At 40.5% G+C, this 14,850-nt stretch overlaps 1 protein-coding gene across 1 annotated transcript; it reads left to right on the top strand.

Annotated features, from left to right (window-relative positions):
• The first annotated feature begins 1,288 nt into the window (after positions 1-1,288).
• Positions 1,289-9,982, top strand: LOC140857303 (uncharacterized). Its single transcript, XM_073256084.1, has 2 exons — positions 1,289-1,498; positions 8,621-9,982. Exons 1-2 carry the CDS (start codon positions 1,289-1,291, stop codon positions 9,980-9,982), a joined length of 1,572 nt encoding a protein of 523 aa, XP_073112185.1.
• The last annotated feature ends 4,868 nt before the right edge of the window (positions 9,983-14,850 follow it).

Raw genomic sequence — 14,850 nt, 5'->3', positions numbered from 1 at the left:
TTTATGACTTTTATGACACATGTTGTGCGCCCTTTGCTGATGTCGATGGGTCTATAAAGTGAAGAAAGATATAGATAGAAATGTGGAGAGGTTCAAAGCATGTTTGGTGGTGAAAGGTTATGCTCAGAAGGCAAGAATGGATTTTGATGAAATCTTCTCACCAGTGGTTCGTCTTACTACTATTCGAGTTATCTTGGCGATCATGGTAGTCATGAATTTGAAACTCGAGCAGATGAATGTAAAGACAGCTTTCTTGTATGGTGACTTGGAGGAGGAGATTTATATGGTACAACCTGAAGGTTTTGTTGAAAAAGGCAAGGAGAAGTTGGTTTGTCGGCTGAACAAATCATTGTACGGTCTCAAACAGGCCCCGAGGTATTGGTACAAGCGATTTGATTCCTTCATTGTGAGTTTGAGATGTAATCGACTGGAGGAAGATCATTGTGCATATTTCTGCAGTTATGATGATGGGAGCTTCTGCATCTTGCTGTTATATGTCGATGATATGATCGTCACAGGGAACAGCAAGAGTCGAATATCAGATCTGAAAGCTCAGTTGGCTGAAGAGTTTGAGATGAAGGATCTAGGAGCTGTGAACTAAATACTCGGGATGAAGGTTCTCCAAGAGAGAAAGGATAAAAAGATCTAGCTTTCACAAAAGGGATATGTGAAAAAAGTTCTACGATGCTTCAATATGCAGAATGCAAAGCCAGTGTCTACCTCGTTTCTTATTCAGTTGAAACTGTCAGTAGAACAATCACTCAGTACAGAAGCAGAAAAGGCTAATATAGCCTGAGTACCATATTCATCAGTAGTAGGGAGCCTTATATTTGCCATGGTATGCACAAAATCAGATATTGCACAAGCAGTGGGAGTTGTGAGCCAGTATATAGCAAATCCAAGTGGCGACCATTGAACATCAGTAAAGTGGATCCTCCGATATCTGAGGGGGCTTACTAATCATTCACTCTGTTATGGGTCAACAGGATTGGAGTGCATCAGGTATGTTGATTCTGATTTTGCAGGTGATCGAGATAAGAGAAGATCTACCACAGGCTACGTGTTCTCCATGGACGGCGATGCTATTAGCTGAAAGTCTAAGCTTCAGTCAGTAGTGGCATTATCAACGACAGAGGTAGAGTATATTGCAGTGGCACACGTATGCAAAGAGGCTATCTGGCTCAAGAAGCTTCTTGGAGACTTCAAAGTGAAGCAAGATATGATAAGAGTGAATTGTGATAGTCAAAGCGCATAGCACTTGATGAAAAATCTGGCGTTTCACTCTCGGATGAAGCATATTAATATTCGCTATCACTTTGTGAGAGATGTGGTTGATGATGGTCTAGTCTCATTACTGAAAATTCATACAAATGCAAATCCAACAGATGTGTTGACAAAATCGGTGGCTCGGAAGAAGTTCAATTGGAGCAAGGCTTCTCTCGGTCTTAGAGCTCGTGAGGAGTGGGAGCTTGGCAAGGCCTCTAGAGATGACATTCTCGTGAGTTTGGCACATGTCTTCAAGTGGGAGAATTGCTAAGGTAAAGCCCATATCCAAAAAAAACAACCCAGGCCCACAATCGGAGCGCACGCGCGAAAACACAGCCCAGGCCCAAGCGGTGTGCATGCACGGCGTACACGGTCCACCGCATTCTCGTGATCCACAATGAGACGCGTGGACCGAATGCCTGTTTCTTGGATGTTTCTTGTGGTCTACACAAGATCTGGTGGACTAGAGGTGTGATCCAATGGCAGATCTCACTTTCGGTGATGATCGGATGACTCAGATTTTTACCGACTTGATTTAGGCTTGATCTGGATTATTTTGAATGCAGATCTGGGCCGTTCGATGCAGGTTCAACGATCGAGCTTATTTCTCGATTATACAGTGGATAGGACTCCATTTTTGATGAGGTTTGAACCTAAATTCATCTGATGACGAGCTCTATTTAAGAAAAAATTTGGGAGAAATTTCAGTAGCCTGAGAGTAGTGAAAAAATTAAAAGAAGGAAGAGAGTTTAAGAGAAGAAAAAAGAGACGTGAGATTCTTTTTTTGAGAGAAAAATAAGAGTGTTTTTCTTTGAAAAGAGAGTCTATATGAATCCTTTTATTTTTCTTCTTCTTCTTCGTCTTTTTCTTCAATTTTGTACTTCATTGTGCCGTAGATTATTAATAGAAGAATATTGAGGAGATCTTGCCCATGGATGTTGTCACGGCCCCGACCCGAGATTGTGAATCGAGGGTCGCGGCAACCGCCACATACTTATGAAGAACTCTCTCTATAAGCATGCAAGGCATCTCATCACGATATCAATGCATCACAGCAGAATAAATTCAAATAATTATTATTCAACTGTAATTTAAGTAATTAAATCAAATGTCTTACATCCAATAAAATTTTTGCTAAAAAATAAATCTAAGTTCAATGAAGTTGACAATGCTAATCTCGCTTCTAAAAGCTCTGTCCCAATATTTTGTCCCACACTCAAAATTAATTATCTGAATCTGAAAAATAGAAGGAAAGGTAATGAGCTAGACAGCCCAGTAAGTAACAAATATCTCAACTAGATAATTCAGATATTATATAATTTTCAAGAATAATGCTGCAAATAAACATAAGAGTATATTTCATGCTGATTTAATACAAACCAAATATTTTCAAATATTCACATGTAATATAATCATAAATCTGATTCGATTCAAAAATACTCGTAACTCAACAGCCTTGACTATGACCAATGTTTAACCCCCATTGGCGGGGTCCACAGAATACCAGCGCACAACCTCCACTGGCAGGGTCCACAAACACCAGCGCACAACCCCCACTGGCAGGGTCCACAAATACCAACATATAATCCCCATTGGCGGGGCCCACTGAAACATAGTTAGGCCGAGAGCATAAATCCGATCTATATCAAAACACTTTGTACCACAATATATATCATAATCTTTCACTAAATATGTGCATAAATCGATATACCATAACATTTTAAAAGCACTTTTCTTTAAAAATATAATTTCATAAATCATGCATAATTTCAGAGAATAATTATTTATTTTCAGAATAAATATGGAATATCTCGAGAAGATGATTCATTACTTACCTTTCACGGAGCACTGAATGAACAGATCAACTAACTTCTAGGAGATTCTTCCGTGCCTATTATCCAAAATTATATTTTTACATTAATTTAATTCAAAATTCAATCTAAACAGATTCCAAATCAAAATCTCACTTAAAATCAGACTCGTCTCTAAACTCGATCAGAATCATCAGATGAAGCCTTCCACTTCGCTAATCCTAGAGGAATAACTTTAGAGACAGAGAAATTCATCAAGAGAGAGAAATAATCTAGAGAAAAAAAATTCTAGAGAGAGAAAGTCCAATTCTAGAGAGAGAAAGTTAGGGTTTAGATTGAAAGAAGAGAGAGAAGAGAGAGAAACACTCTCTCTCATCAATTTCAATTTTTTTTAATTAATTAATTTATTTATTTACTTACTTATATATATATATATATAAATATATATATATATTTATTATTATTATTATTATATTTTTTTTCTTTTCTTTTCTTTTTCTTCTTTTCTTTTTCTTCTTTTTCTTTTTTTTTTTCTTTTCTTTTTCTCTTTTTCCTTCTTTCTCTTTTCTTTTTCTTCTTTTTCTTTTTCTTCTTTTTCTTCTTTTCTTCTTTTTCTTGGTTCTTCCCGTGCCGGAACAGGGGACACTTGGTCCTCCGGCCTTGATCGGCCGTTCGGGCCATGGCCGCCGCGGCGAAGGCCGGCGATCGACGGGGGCCACCCCCCCGGTCACGGAGGAGCGTGGCCGGCGATCAATTCTGATCGCCGGCGCCGAAAAATCCAAAGAAAAAAGCTCAAAAATAGGGTCTCTTTTTTGTTCGAAAATCGACGACTCTCATCGCCGGCAGCAGCGCACAGGAGCACGGAAGGAAGAGGAAAAAAAAAAAGGAAACTTACCTTGACCTCCGGTGGCCTCGTCGGAGAGCAGTCACGGCGAGAACAAGGCAAGGGATCGCGGCTCTTCTTCGGAAAATCGAAGAGAAAAAGAGGGGAAAAGAGTCGATGGATCGATTCTAAAGAGAGGGGGTCTTCTTATAGAGAGTCCTAGGACTCCAAGGGAACCTAGGATTCCTGATTCTCTTGGGTTTCGCCAGAGAAGAAGACTCCTACCGGGAGTCTTCTTCCCGGTTTTTGATCCCCTGTTTTTTTTTTTTTTCATTTCGGGCTTGGTCTGCTAGGCTGGGCTTTGTTTGGGTTGGGTTTTTTGGGCTATCACATTCTTCACCCCTAAAAAGAAATTTCGTCCTCGAAATTTTTCATACCTGTCACCATTGTATTGGAAGCCTGTGGATTCTGTTGAGTAAGCGCATAAACTCTTCCCTGGGTTTTAGAAATCTGTCCGCCACCCTTATGTTGTCCTTCATGAGTTCTTTTGCCAGCTTGATTTTTAGTATTTAGCGGACAGCTAGCGATTTTATGATCCATCTCACCACATTTGAAACAAGCACCTATATTCCAATAGCAATCCTTGTCTGCATGATTTTTGCCACATCTGGAGCACGGCTCACCATCAATCTGTTGAGTCTTATTGTCTACTGTTCCCTTAGCTGATCTTTTGATGTTTTTATTATTCTGCCCTTGTGTATCATTTGATTTTGCTCTCTTTCTTTGCCTTCTTTCCCTTTCCATGCGTTCTTCATTGACTTTCCTTTCAATTATCAGTGCTTTGTTTACCACATCTGCATAAGTTGTCAATTCATATGGAACCACTTATTTTCGAATCTCAGTTCTCAGTCCCATCTCAAACTTGTGAACACGTTCTTGCTCATCATCCACTAATCTCGGAGCAAATTTTGCTAACTCTGTAAATTTTGCTTCATATTCAATTACACTCATACCCTTTTGCTTCAAATAAATAAACTCTTGCTCTTTCTGGATCCTTATACTCCGAGGAAAATACTGATCATAGAATGCAATCCGAAACCTTTCCCAGGTAAGTATTTCGCCGTCTTGGTCATGCTTGCGCTGTAGTCGCTGACACCAGTTGTATGCTTCTCCTTGTAGTAAATAAGCTGCATATCGAATCTTTTCTTCATCAAGACACTCTTGGACAGCGAAAGCCTTCTCCATCTCCATTATCCAGTTATCAGCCTCCAAAGGTTCGGTAGTCCCCTTGAAAGCTGGAGGAGCAAGCTTTTTAAATTCTGAAATGTTGTTCCGTTGTACTGGTTGCTCTCCATGTTGTGGTGGTGGATGCTGATGTTGTTGTGTATCTCGTTGTATCTGTTGTTGTTCAAACATTTGCTGTTGTATTTGTTGTTGCGCTTGTACCATCATGATTAGGGTCTGCATTAACTGAGCCATATCTGGTTCTTGACATGCTCTCGAAGCACTTCCATTAGGATCTACGACTCCCTCCTCCTGAGGGGTGCCACTGGTCAGATGGGGAGTGCTACCATCCCGTGGTTGTGATGTCTCTCTTGCAATTCCTTGAGTAGTTCTTGTCATTCTACGGGGAGGCATGGTAACCTTATAGTAGTAAAACCTTATTAGATTCATTTATTTATTTGTTAGGATGGGTTTATTATGATGCTCATATTCTAACGTCCCAATATTCCTAATGTTTACCCACCTACACTCATACTATGTCAAATTTTATGTGTCATAATTTATCCACTTATGCTCTGATACCATATTAATTGTCACGCCCCCGATCCGAGATTGTGAATCGAGGGTCGCGGCAACCGCCGCATACTTATGAAGAACTCTCTCAATAAGCATGCAAGGCATCTCATCACGATATCAATGCATCACAGCGGAATAAATTCAAATAATTATTATTCAACTGTAATTCAAGTAATTAAATCAAATGCCTTACATCCAATAAAATTTTTGCTAAAAAATAAATCTAAGTTCAATGAAGTTGACAATGCTAATCTCGCTTCTAAAAGCTCTGTCCCAATATTTCATCCCATGCTCGAAATTAATTATCTAAATCTGAAAAATAGAAGGAAAGGTAATGAGCTAGACAGCCCAGTAAGTAACAAATATCTCAACTAGATAATTCAGATATTATATAATTTTCAAGAATAATGCTGCAAATAAACATAAGAGTATATTTCATGCTGATTTAATACAAACCAAATATTTTAAATATTCACATATAATATAATCATAAATCCGATTCGATTCAAAAACACTCGTAACATCGTAACTCAACAGCCTTGACTATGACCAACATTTAACCCCCATTGGCGGGGTCCACAGAATACCAGCGCACAACCCCCACTGGCAGGGTCCACAAATACCAGCGCACAACCCTCACTGGCAGGGTCCACAAACACCAGCGCACAACCCCCACTGGCAGGATCCACAAATACCAACGTATAATCCCCATTGGCGGGGCCCACTGAAACATAGTTAGGCCGAGAGCATAAATCCGATCTATATCAAAACACTTTGTACCACAATATATATCATAATCTTTCACTAAATATGTGCATAAATCGATATACCATAACATTTCAAAAGCACTTTTCTTTAAAAACATAATTTCATAAATCATGCATAATTTCAGAGAATAATTATTTATTTTCAGAATAAATATGGAATATCTCGAGAATATGATTCATTACTTACCTTTCACGGAGCACTGAATGAACAGATCAACTAACTTCTAGAAGATTCTTCTGTGCCTATTATCCAAAATTATATTTTTACATTAATTTAATTTAAAATTCAATCTAAACAGATCCCAAATCAAAATCTTACTTAAAATCAGACTCGTCTCTAAACTCGATCAGAATCATCAGATGAAGCCTTCCACTTCGCTAATCCTAGAGGAATAACTTTAGAGAGAGAGAAATTCATCAAGAGAGAGAAATAATCTAGAGAGAGAAAATTCTAGAGAGAGAAAGTAGAGAGAGAAAGTCCAATTCCAGAGAGAGAAAGTCAGGGTTTAGACTGAAAGAAGAGAGAGAAGAGAGAGAAACTCTCTCTCTCATCAATTTTAATTTTTTTTAATTTATTTATTTATTTATTTACTTACTTATATATATATATAAATATATATTTATTTATTTTTATTATTATTATTTTCTTTTTTTTCTTTTCTTTTCTTTTCTTTTTCTTCTTTTCTTTTTCTTCTTTTTCTTTTTTTTTTTTTCTTTTCTTTTTCTCTTTTTCCTTCTTTCTCTTTTCTTTTTCTTCTTTTTCTTTTTCTTTTTTTTCTTCTTTTCTTCTTTTTCTTGGTTCTTCCCATGCCGGAACAGGGACCCTTGGTCCTCCGACCTTGATCGGCCGTTCGGGCCATGGCCGCCGCGGCGGAGGCCGGCGGTCGACGGGGGCCACCCCCTCCGGTCACGGAGGAGCATGGCCGGCGATCAATTCCGATCGCCGGCGCCGGAAAATCCAAAGAAAAAAGCTCAAAAATAGGGTCTCTTTTCCGTTCGAAATCGGCGACTCTCGTCACCGGTAGCCGCGCACAGGAGCACGGAAGGAAGAGGAAGGAAGAGGGAAAAAAAAAGGAAACTTACCTTGACCTCCGGTGGCCTCGTCGGAGAGCAGTCACGGCGAGAACAAGGCAAGGGATCGCGGCTCTTCTTGGGAAAATCGGAGAGGAAAAGAGGGGAAAAGAGTCGATGGATCGATTCTAAAGAGAGGGGTCTTCTTATAGAGAGTCCTAGGACTCCGAGGGGTCCTAGGATTCCTGATTCGCTTGGGTTTCGCCGGAGAAGAAGACTCCTACCGGGAGTCTTCTTCCCGATTTTTGATCCCCTGTTTTTTTTTTTTTTCGTTTCGGGCTTGGTCTGCTGGGCTGGGCTTTGTTTGGGTTGGGTTTTTTGGGCTATCACAGATGTAGGCCAACAATCAGGCCGAATCACGTAAATCTGGTGTGCTTTCTTTTTTTCTTATTTTTATTGCTTTATTATCTCTTCTATTTTGCGTTCTACGTTTGTTCTAGTTATCTTTTCTCTACAAAAACGATCTTATTTCTGCTGTACTTATATGCTGTATGGATCGAGGTGTGCTCGATTATCCACGGCCTATTCTTTCATAAACTGATGTTTTGTAATCTCCTTTCTATTTGGACATCCTCAATGAAATATTTTCAGTTTAGTATCTCTTCTCTTCCGATGGGCTGGAAAGATCGACTCTATGGTCATGCGGTTGCTCTCCCTTCTCAGTTGAACCTCCTCTTTGCACTCATGCTAATCCTATTTTGGAACGGTAGGGGGTTGGGCTTACCTTCAAAAAAATGCCAGGTTCGGGAATCAATCAAATCGAGCAATGGTTCGATTATTTGTCTTCAGGAAACTAAACTTAATCACTTCTCGCATCAGCTTCTGAGAACAATCTACGGGCTGTCCTTCAAAGGATGTCGCACTCTTGCGGCTGTAGGATCTGCTGGTGGTCTTCTTACTGCTTGGAACCAAAACGTTGTATCTAGTTGTCTTATACACAAAGGAAGATACTCGATCAGCACAGAATTTTCTCTTCCAAATTCCAGTACTAAGTTTGTTATCACCAATATCTATGGGCCTTACGACCGAGCATCTCATTTTGCTTTCTTCTCTGAGCTGCTGGATCTGGGCAACTCCATCAGCTTACCTTGGGCTCTCATTGGGACCAACGCTACCAGGCATATCTTTCTGAGAGAAGGGGTGCTTCTGGTAGTGTCCGTGCAACACATGATTTCAATAACTTCGTCAACTCACTAGGTCTACTAGAGATCAATTCAACAGTGCGTAGATTCACTTGGTCCAATTTCACAGACCAAGCCATCTTGGCAAAACTCGACAGATGCCTCGTTACCCTAAACTGGCACAACACCTTCCCCACCTCTTCACTGTCTCCACTACCCAGGGTTACATCAGATCACATTCCACTTCTCTTGTCTCTTAAGTCTGAGGATCAGAGATTAAGTCCTCTTAAAAAGCTGTTCCGATTTGAAAATATCTGGTACCGGTATGAAGGCATTGACAGCTTGATAAAACAATGGTGGTCTGCCTGCCCATCAGCCGTGGAAGCAGCTTCTAACCTGGTTCTTAAACTCCGAAATCTTAGAACAAACCTCAAGAGATGGAGCAAGTCAACTGTGGGTAATATCACCACCAGAAAAATTAGAATTGCAGCACAAATAAACGAGTTAGATGAGTTGGAAGAACAAAGGAATTTAAACCCAGCTGAACGATCATCCAGAGCGGACCTTAAACTTCAGCTTGAATCCATCCTGCAACAAGAGGAGATTATGTGGCATCAAAGATCTTGCAATACTTGGCTTCATGAGGGGGATCGGAATACTAAATTTTTCCATATATCCGCTTCAAACAAGATGAGAAGGAATAGGATTTCAGAGATTTTTCTTGACCATACTGTCTTAAGATCTCATGTAGACATAGCTCAAGCATTCTATTCCTACTATCAATCCTTTCTTGGTACTTCAGGATACATGCATATCGATCTAGATTGGGACAAGCTCTACCCCCCCCCCTCTACTTCAGATTTAAGTTACCTGGCTGCTCCATTCTCATCTGATGAGATCAAGTCAGCAATATTTAGTCTTGCCAAGAACAAATCTCCAGGACCCGATGGGTTCCAAATCTCTTTCTACCAGAAATATTGGGATGTTGTAAGTAATGACATAATCAAATTGTTTGCTTCTCTACACAGTGGTCATTGTGAATTTTCAAGACTCAACTACACATACATTTCTCTAATTCCTAAAAAATCTGATAATGCAACGGTTAAAGACTTCAGACCAATCAGCATCGAAAATGGACTGATCAAAATTATATCAAAAGTATTGTCGAATAGATTACAAACCAAGCTGGATGAACTAGTTTCTGACTGTCAGTCGGCTTTCATCAAGGGTCGACACATTCTTGAAAGTTACATATCTGCCGTGGAATTGATCTCTTACAGCAAACGGTCCAATCTCCCAGCAATACTCTGTAAAATCGATTGAGTTTGAGCGTCTCCTGGAATTTCCTATTCGAGCTCATGTCTCACAAAGGTTTTCTGGTAAAATGGATTGATTGGATTAAGATTCTTTTGCACTCTTCAAACTCTGCCTTAGTCATCAACAACTCAGTGGGTAAATGGTTCTGTAATCGAAGAGGCCTCAAACAAGATAACCCCCTCTCTCCAATGTTGTTTATATTGATCACTGATGTCCTTGCAAAAATACTAAAGTCAGCCGCTTCAGAAAAAATGATTCATGAGTTTGGACCTTCTGGATTAGAGAGGTTCTCACAGCGTCTTCAGTTTACTGATGACACTTTAATCTTTTGCAAAGCAAACAAATTAGATATTAACTATCTCAAGATGATCCTGCACAGTTTCGAAATGCTTACTGGATTAAGCATCAATTTCAAAATAACTCAGCTAATTGGTCTAGGCATCAGTGAAGCTTTAACCCAAACCTTGGCCTCCATGCTAGGCTACTCGGTTTCGACCCTACCCACTTGCTATTTGGGTATCGCTCTTCATAAGTCCAAGCTGTGTATAGGTGATTGGTCTTTCCTTATTAATAAAATCTCAAAAAAATTGGATGGTTGGAAACAAAAAAACTCAATCTCTTGCGAGCTGAATACTCTTGACTAACTCAACTCTCAATGCTATACCATTATTTTGGATGTCAGTGGTAAAACTTCCCTCAGTGGTCATAATGAAAATTAACAGACTCTGTAGATAGTTTATTTGGGGCAGCCAACAGTCTAATAGTAATATCAAATACTTGTTAAGATGGAATCAAGTTTGCAAACCAAGAAAATATGGAGGTCTTGGTGTTAAAAACATCTCCATTCTAAACCAAGCCCTTCTATTGAAATGGTGGTGGAGACTCACCAATCATCCGAATAAACCCTGGTGCTTCTTATTAAAAAATTATGCTACATAAGAAGACCTCTGTTGGGATCAATAGGACATTTGCTTCAAACTGCTTCGCCCTTTTGGAAAAATGTTCTAAAGCTATCAGATCTATTCAAACAATGGTTCTCACCAAAAATCAGTGATGGCAGTACCGTTCTCTTCTAGCATGGTCATTGGATCGGAAACTGTGAATTAAAATGATGGTTCCCCAATCTGTTCTTCTTTGCCAAGAATCAAAATTGTTGGATGAATCACTTTTTTGGGAAGACTCCATTTCACCAATCATTCAGGCACCCAATGAGTTCTACAGCATCAAAAAAGTATTAAAATATAATATTTGTTCTTTTTAATTTTTAAATTATGTAAGTTTTGGTTTAGTTATATGTTAGGTTTATATATGGACTCATATATAGTTGGGCTTATATTATCATAGTAGTTTATGTATTGATGTATGTATTTTTATAGGATGTGGTAGCCTCACACATAAGAGACCTTATGTACTAAGAAAAAAGAAAGAAAAAATCCTAGATCTACATTCTCTTCAAAAAAATTTTATCTCATTCTCCACTTCAATCTCCTCCCAAATTTCATCAAGTTAGTAAACAAAGCCAACAAAAGTGGTATCAAAGCAAGCAAGATCAACAAGATTTGAGTTTGAAGACAACAAGTGGAAAGAGAGCATCATTTAAGAAGATCTCTATGGTAAGTTCAAGTAACATAGGTATGAGCATTAATCAACCTTCTATTCTTATTTTTTATGAAGAAAACTATGATTATTGGAGCATCAAGATGAAGATTCTCTTTATTTCATAAGAGATTTGAGATTTGATGGAGAGTGAGTATGAAAAGCCATCCACTCCAACTAACTAACAAAGGGAGCAAATAAAGGATTACAAAAAGAAGGATGCCAAAGCCCTCTTCTTCATCCAACAAGCGGTGTCTGACAAGATTTTTTTAAGAATCATTAGAGCCACCAAATCAAAGGAGATATGAGACATCTTACAAGAGAAATTTCAAGAGAATATCAAAGTAAGAACTATCAAACTTCAAACTCTAAGAAGAGAGTTAGATAATTTGAGAATGCAAGAAAATGAGAAGTTGAAGGATTACTTCTCCAAAATCATGGAGATTGTTAATCAAATGAATAGCTATGGTGAAACCATCACCGAGCAAAGAATATGTGAGAAAATTTGAACTAGTTTGCCTCTAAAGTTTGATACCATAGTTATTATTATTGAAAAATCTAAAGATCTTTCTATTTTAAGTGTTAATGAGTTGATGGGATCTCTTGAAGCTCATGAGCAATGATTGTTTAGTCACAAAGAATTATCACTAGAAAGTACTTTTCAATCTAAGCTCAAGGTGTTTGACAAAAGTCCTCAAAGAGAATTGTCTAGTCATGCACAAGTTAAAGGAGAGTCATCTAGAGGTGGAAACCACAATAGAGGAAGAGAAAAAAATATGAAAGGAAGAGGAAAGAAAAAAAATAACTTTTTAAGAAGTCAAAATGATGAGAGCACTCAACTTAGGTGCAATATATATAAAAGATCTTCTCATGTTGAAAAATATTATTGGTTTAAAAGGAAACTCCGATGTTATAATTGCAAAAAAATTTGACCATATTCAAAAAGATTGTAGGTACCAAACAAGTGAGCAAGTATACTTCTCCAAAGAAAATGAAGATGGTCAATGCACATTCTATGCATGTCAAATCATAGAGGAATAAAAAAATGATATATGATACCTTGATAGTAGATGTAGCAACTACATGATTGGTGATAAGTTCATCTTTGTTGACATTGATAGTTCTTCAATCTCACAAGTCAAGATGAAAAATAGTGCACTAGTCCAAACAAGAGGTAAAGGGACAATTGATTGAGCATGGGCACATAATGCACTTTGAAAATAATAGATACAAGATATATGACAAAGAAGAGAAAAAGCAACTTATGGCAAATATCAACATGGAGAAAAGTAGAAGCTTTCTTTTTATTTTGTACTATACAAAGAATATTGCATGAAAGATGGAGGTGAATGATGAGTCATGGTTATGGCACAAAAGGTATGGACACTTGAACTTTTAAAGCTTGAGAAGTCTACATCAAATGAATATGGTGTATGATCTACCAGCAATACAAGATAGAAATGAAATTTGTAAAGGATGTGCACTTAGAAAATAATACCGAGAGGTACCATTGGAGCTTGTTCACACCCACATATGTAGACCTATGAAAACTCCTTCTCATGCCAGTAATATCTATTTCATTATCTTCATTGATGACTACTCAAGAATGATATGGGTATACTTTATGAGGCATAAGTCTGAGGCATTTACCATCTTCAAGAAGTTCAAAAATCTTATAGAAAGACAAAGTAAGCACTATATCAAGGTGCTAAGAAGTGATAGAGGTGGTGAATATGACTCAAACGAATTTGAAAAATTTTGTGAAGATGTTGGTTTGCAAAGATAATTGATTGTTGGCTATACACTGGAACAAAATGGAGTTGCCGAATGAAAGAACCATACTGTTGGAGCAAAAATCTGCTTGCACCGGAGAAGCTGGAGTCGGGAAAGCCGCGGTCGCCACCGGGACCTGCAAGGGAAGTCTAAACCGGAGGTGGGGTTGCTCCGGCAAGATCCTCCGACGCTCAAGTCAGTTCTCTGCCTCAACAAGAATGGAGTGCTCGAACGGAGAATTTAGCAGAGTTTTGAGATAAGAAAATGAGCTTAGAGAATAACGTATCTGGATCCGTCTTTTATAGGCGGAGGAGACAACGGATTGATGACGACATTTGTAACCGTCTGGTAGTGGGCCGTCCATGGTCAGAGAAATTTATTGCGAAGAGTAGTGGGGTAGACTCGTGGCCATTCTCATAGCCCGCCACGTAGGGCCTGTTGCAGGTAGTGGAGCGGCATCCGTTGCTGCTAGTTGTCAGTGAGTAGTGAAATCGTGCAGCACCTGTCGCAGGGAGCGGAGCAAAATCGTGGCTGTTGACACAGCCTGTCAGAGAGTATTGGGTCCGCCGCAGGGGGTGATGGGGCCGCACGGAATCCGCTATAGGAAGTGGAACAGAAACATGGTTGTTATTGTGATCTGCCAGGGGGCGCGGATCTGTCGATCGAGGCTTGGCAGCGGTCGGAGTCCGGCCTCTGTAGAAGTCCGGGAGGGGCCCTCCTTTCGGTTGGGGTTGTGGGTGGAGTCCGGCTCCCGTAGGAGTCCGGACGGAGCTTACCCATAGTGGATACTGGAAGCGGAACCCGGCTCCCGTTGGAGTCCGGGCGGAGTCCTCTGCAATCAAAGTTAAAGATGAAGTCCGGCTCCCGTAGGAGTCCGGACGGAGCTTACCGGCAGCTGATACTGAGAGCGGAGCCCGACTCCCGTAGGAGTCCGGGCGGAGCCATGCTGCAGTTGATGTCGGAGGCGGAGCCCGACTCCCGTAGGAGTCCGGGCGGAGCCGTGCTGCTCGAAGTCGAAGGCGGGGCCCGGCTCCCATAGGAGTCCGGGCGGAGCCGTGCTGCTCGAAGTCGAAGGCGGAGCCCGGCTCCCGTAGGAGTCTGGGCGGAGCCGTGCTGCTCGAAGTCGAAGGCGGAGCCGGCTCGAAGTCGAAGGCAGAGCCCGGCTCCTGTAGGAGTCCGGGCGGAGCCGTGCTGCTCGAAGTCGAAGGCGGAGCCCGGCTCCCGTAGGAGTCCGGGCGGAGCCGTGCTGCTCGAAGTCGAAGGCGGAGCCCGGCTCCCGTAGGAGTCCGGGCGGAGCCGTGCTGCTCGAAGTCGAAGGCGGAGCCCGGCTCCCGTAGGAGTCCGGGCGGAGCTGTTCCGTTCCGTCGTCGGTTCCGTCGTCGACTCCGCTAGGGATTTCGGCTGAGGGTATTTTATACCCAACACTAGTCCCCCTACTTCCGAGTTTGAATTTCAAACGAAGGAAGTACAGAGAGCGAGATGGTACAGCCGGAACCGTCCCTTCG

This window comes from Elaeis guineensis, chromosome 4 (assembly GCF_000442705.2).
Source record: "Elaeis guineensis isolate ETL-2024a chromosome 4, EG11, whole genome shotgun sequence".
Classification (NCBI taxonomy): domain Eukaryota; kingdom Viridiplantae; phylum Streptophyta; class Magnoliopsida; order Arecales; family Arecaceae; genus Elaeis; species Elaeis guineensis.
The sequence above is the reverse complement of the archived record's forward strand: the minus strand, read 5'-3'. Positions and strand labels throughout refer to the sequence as shown.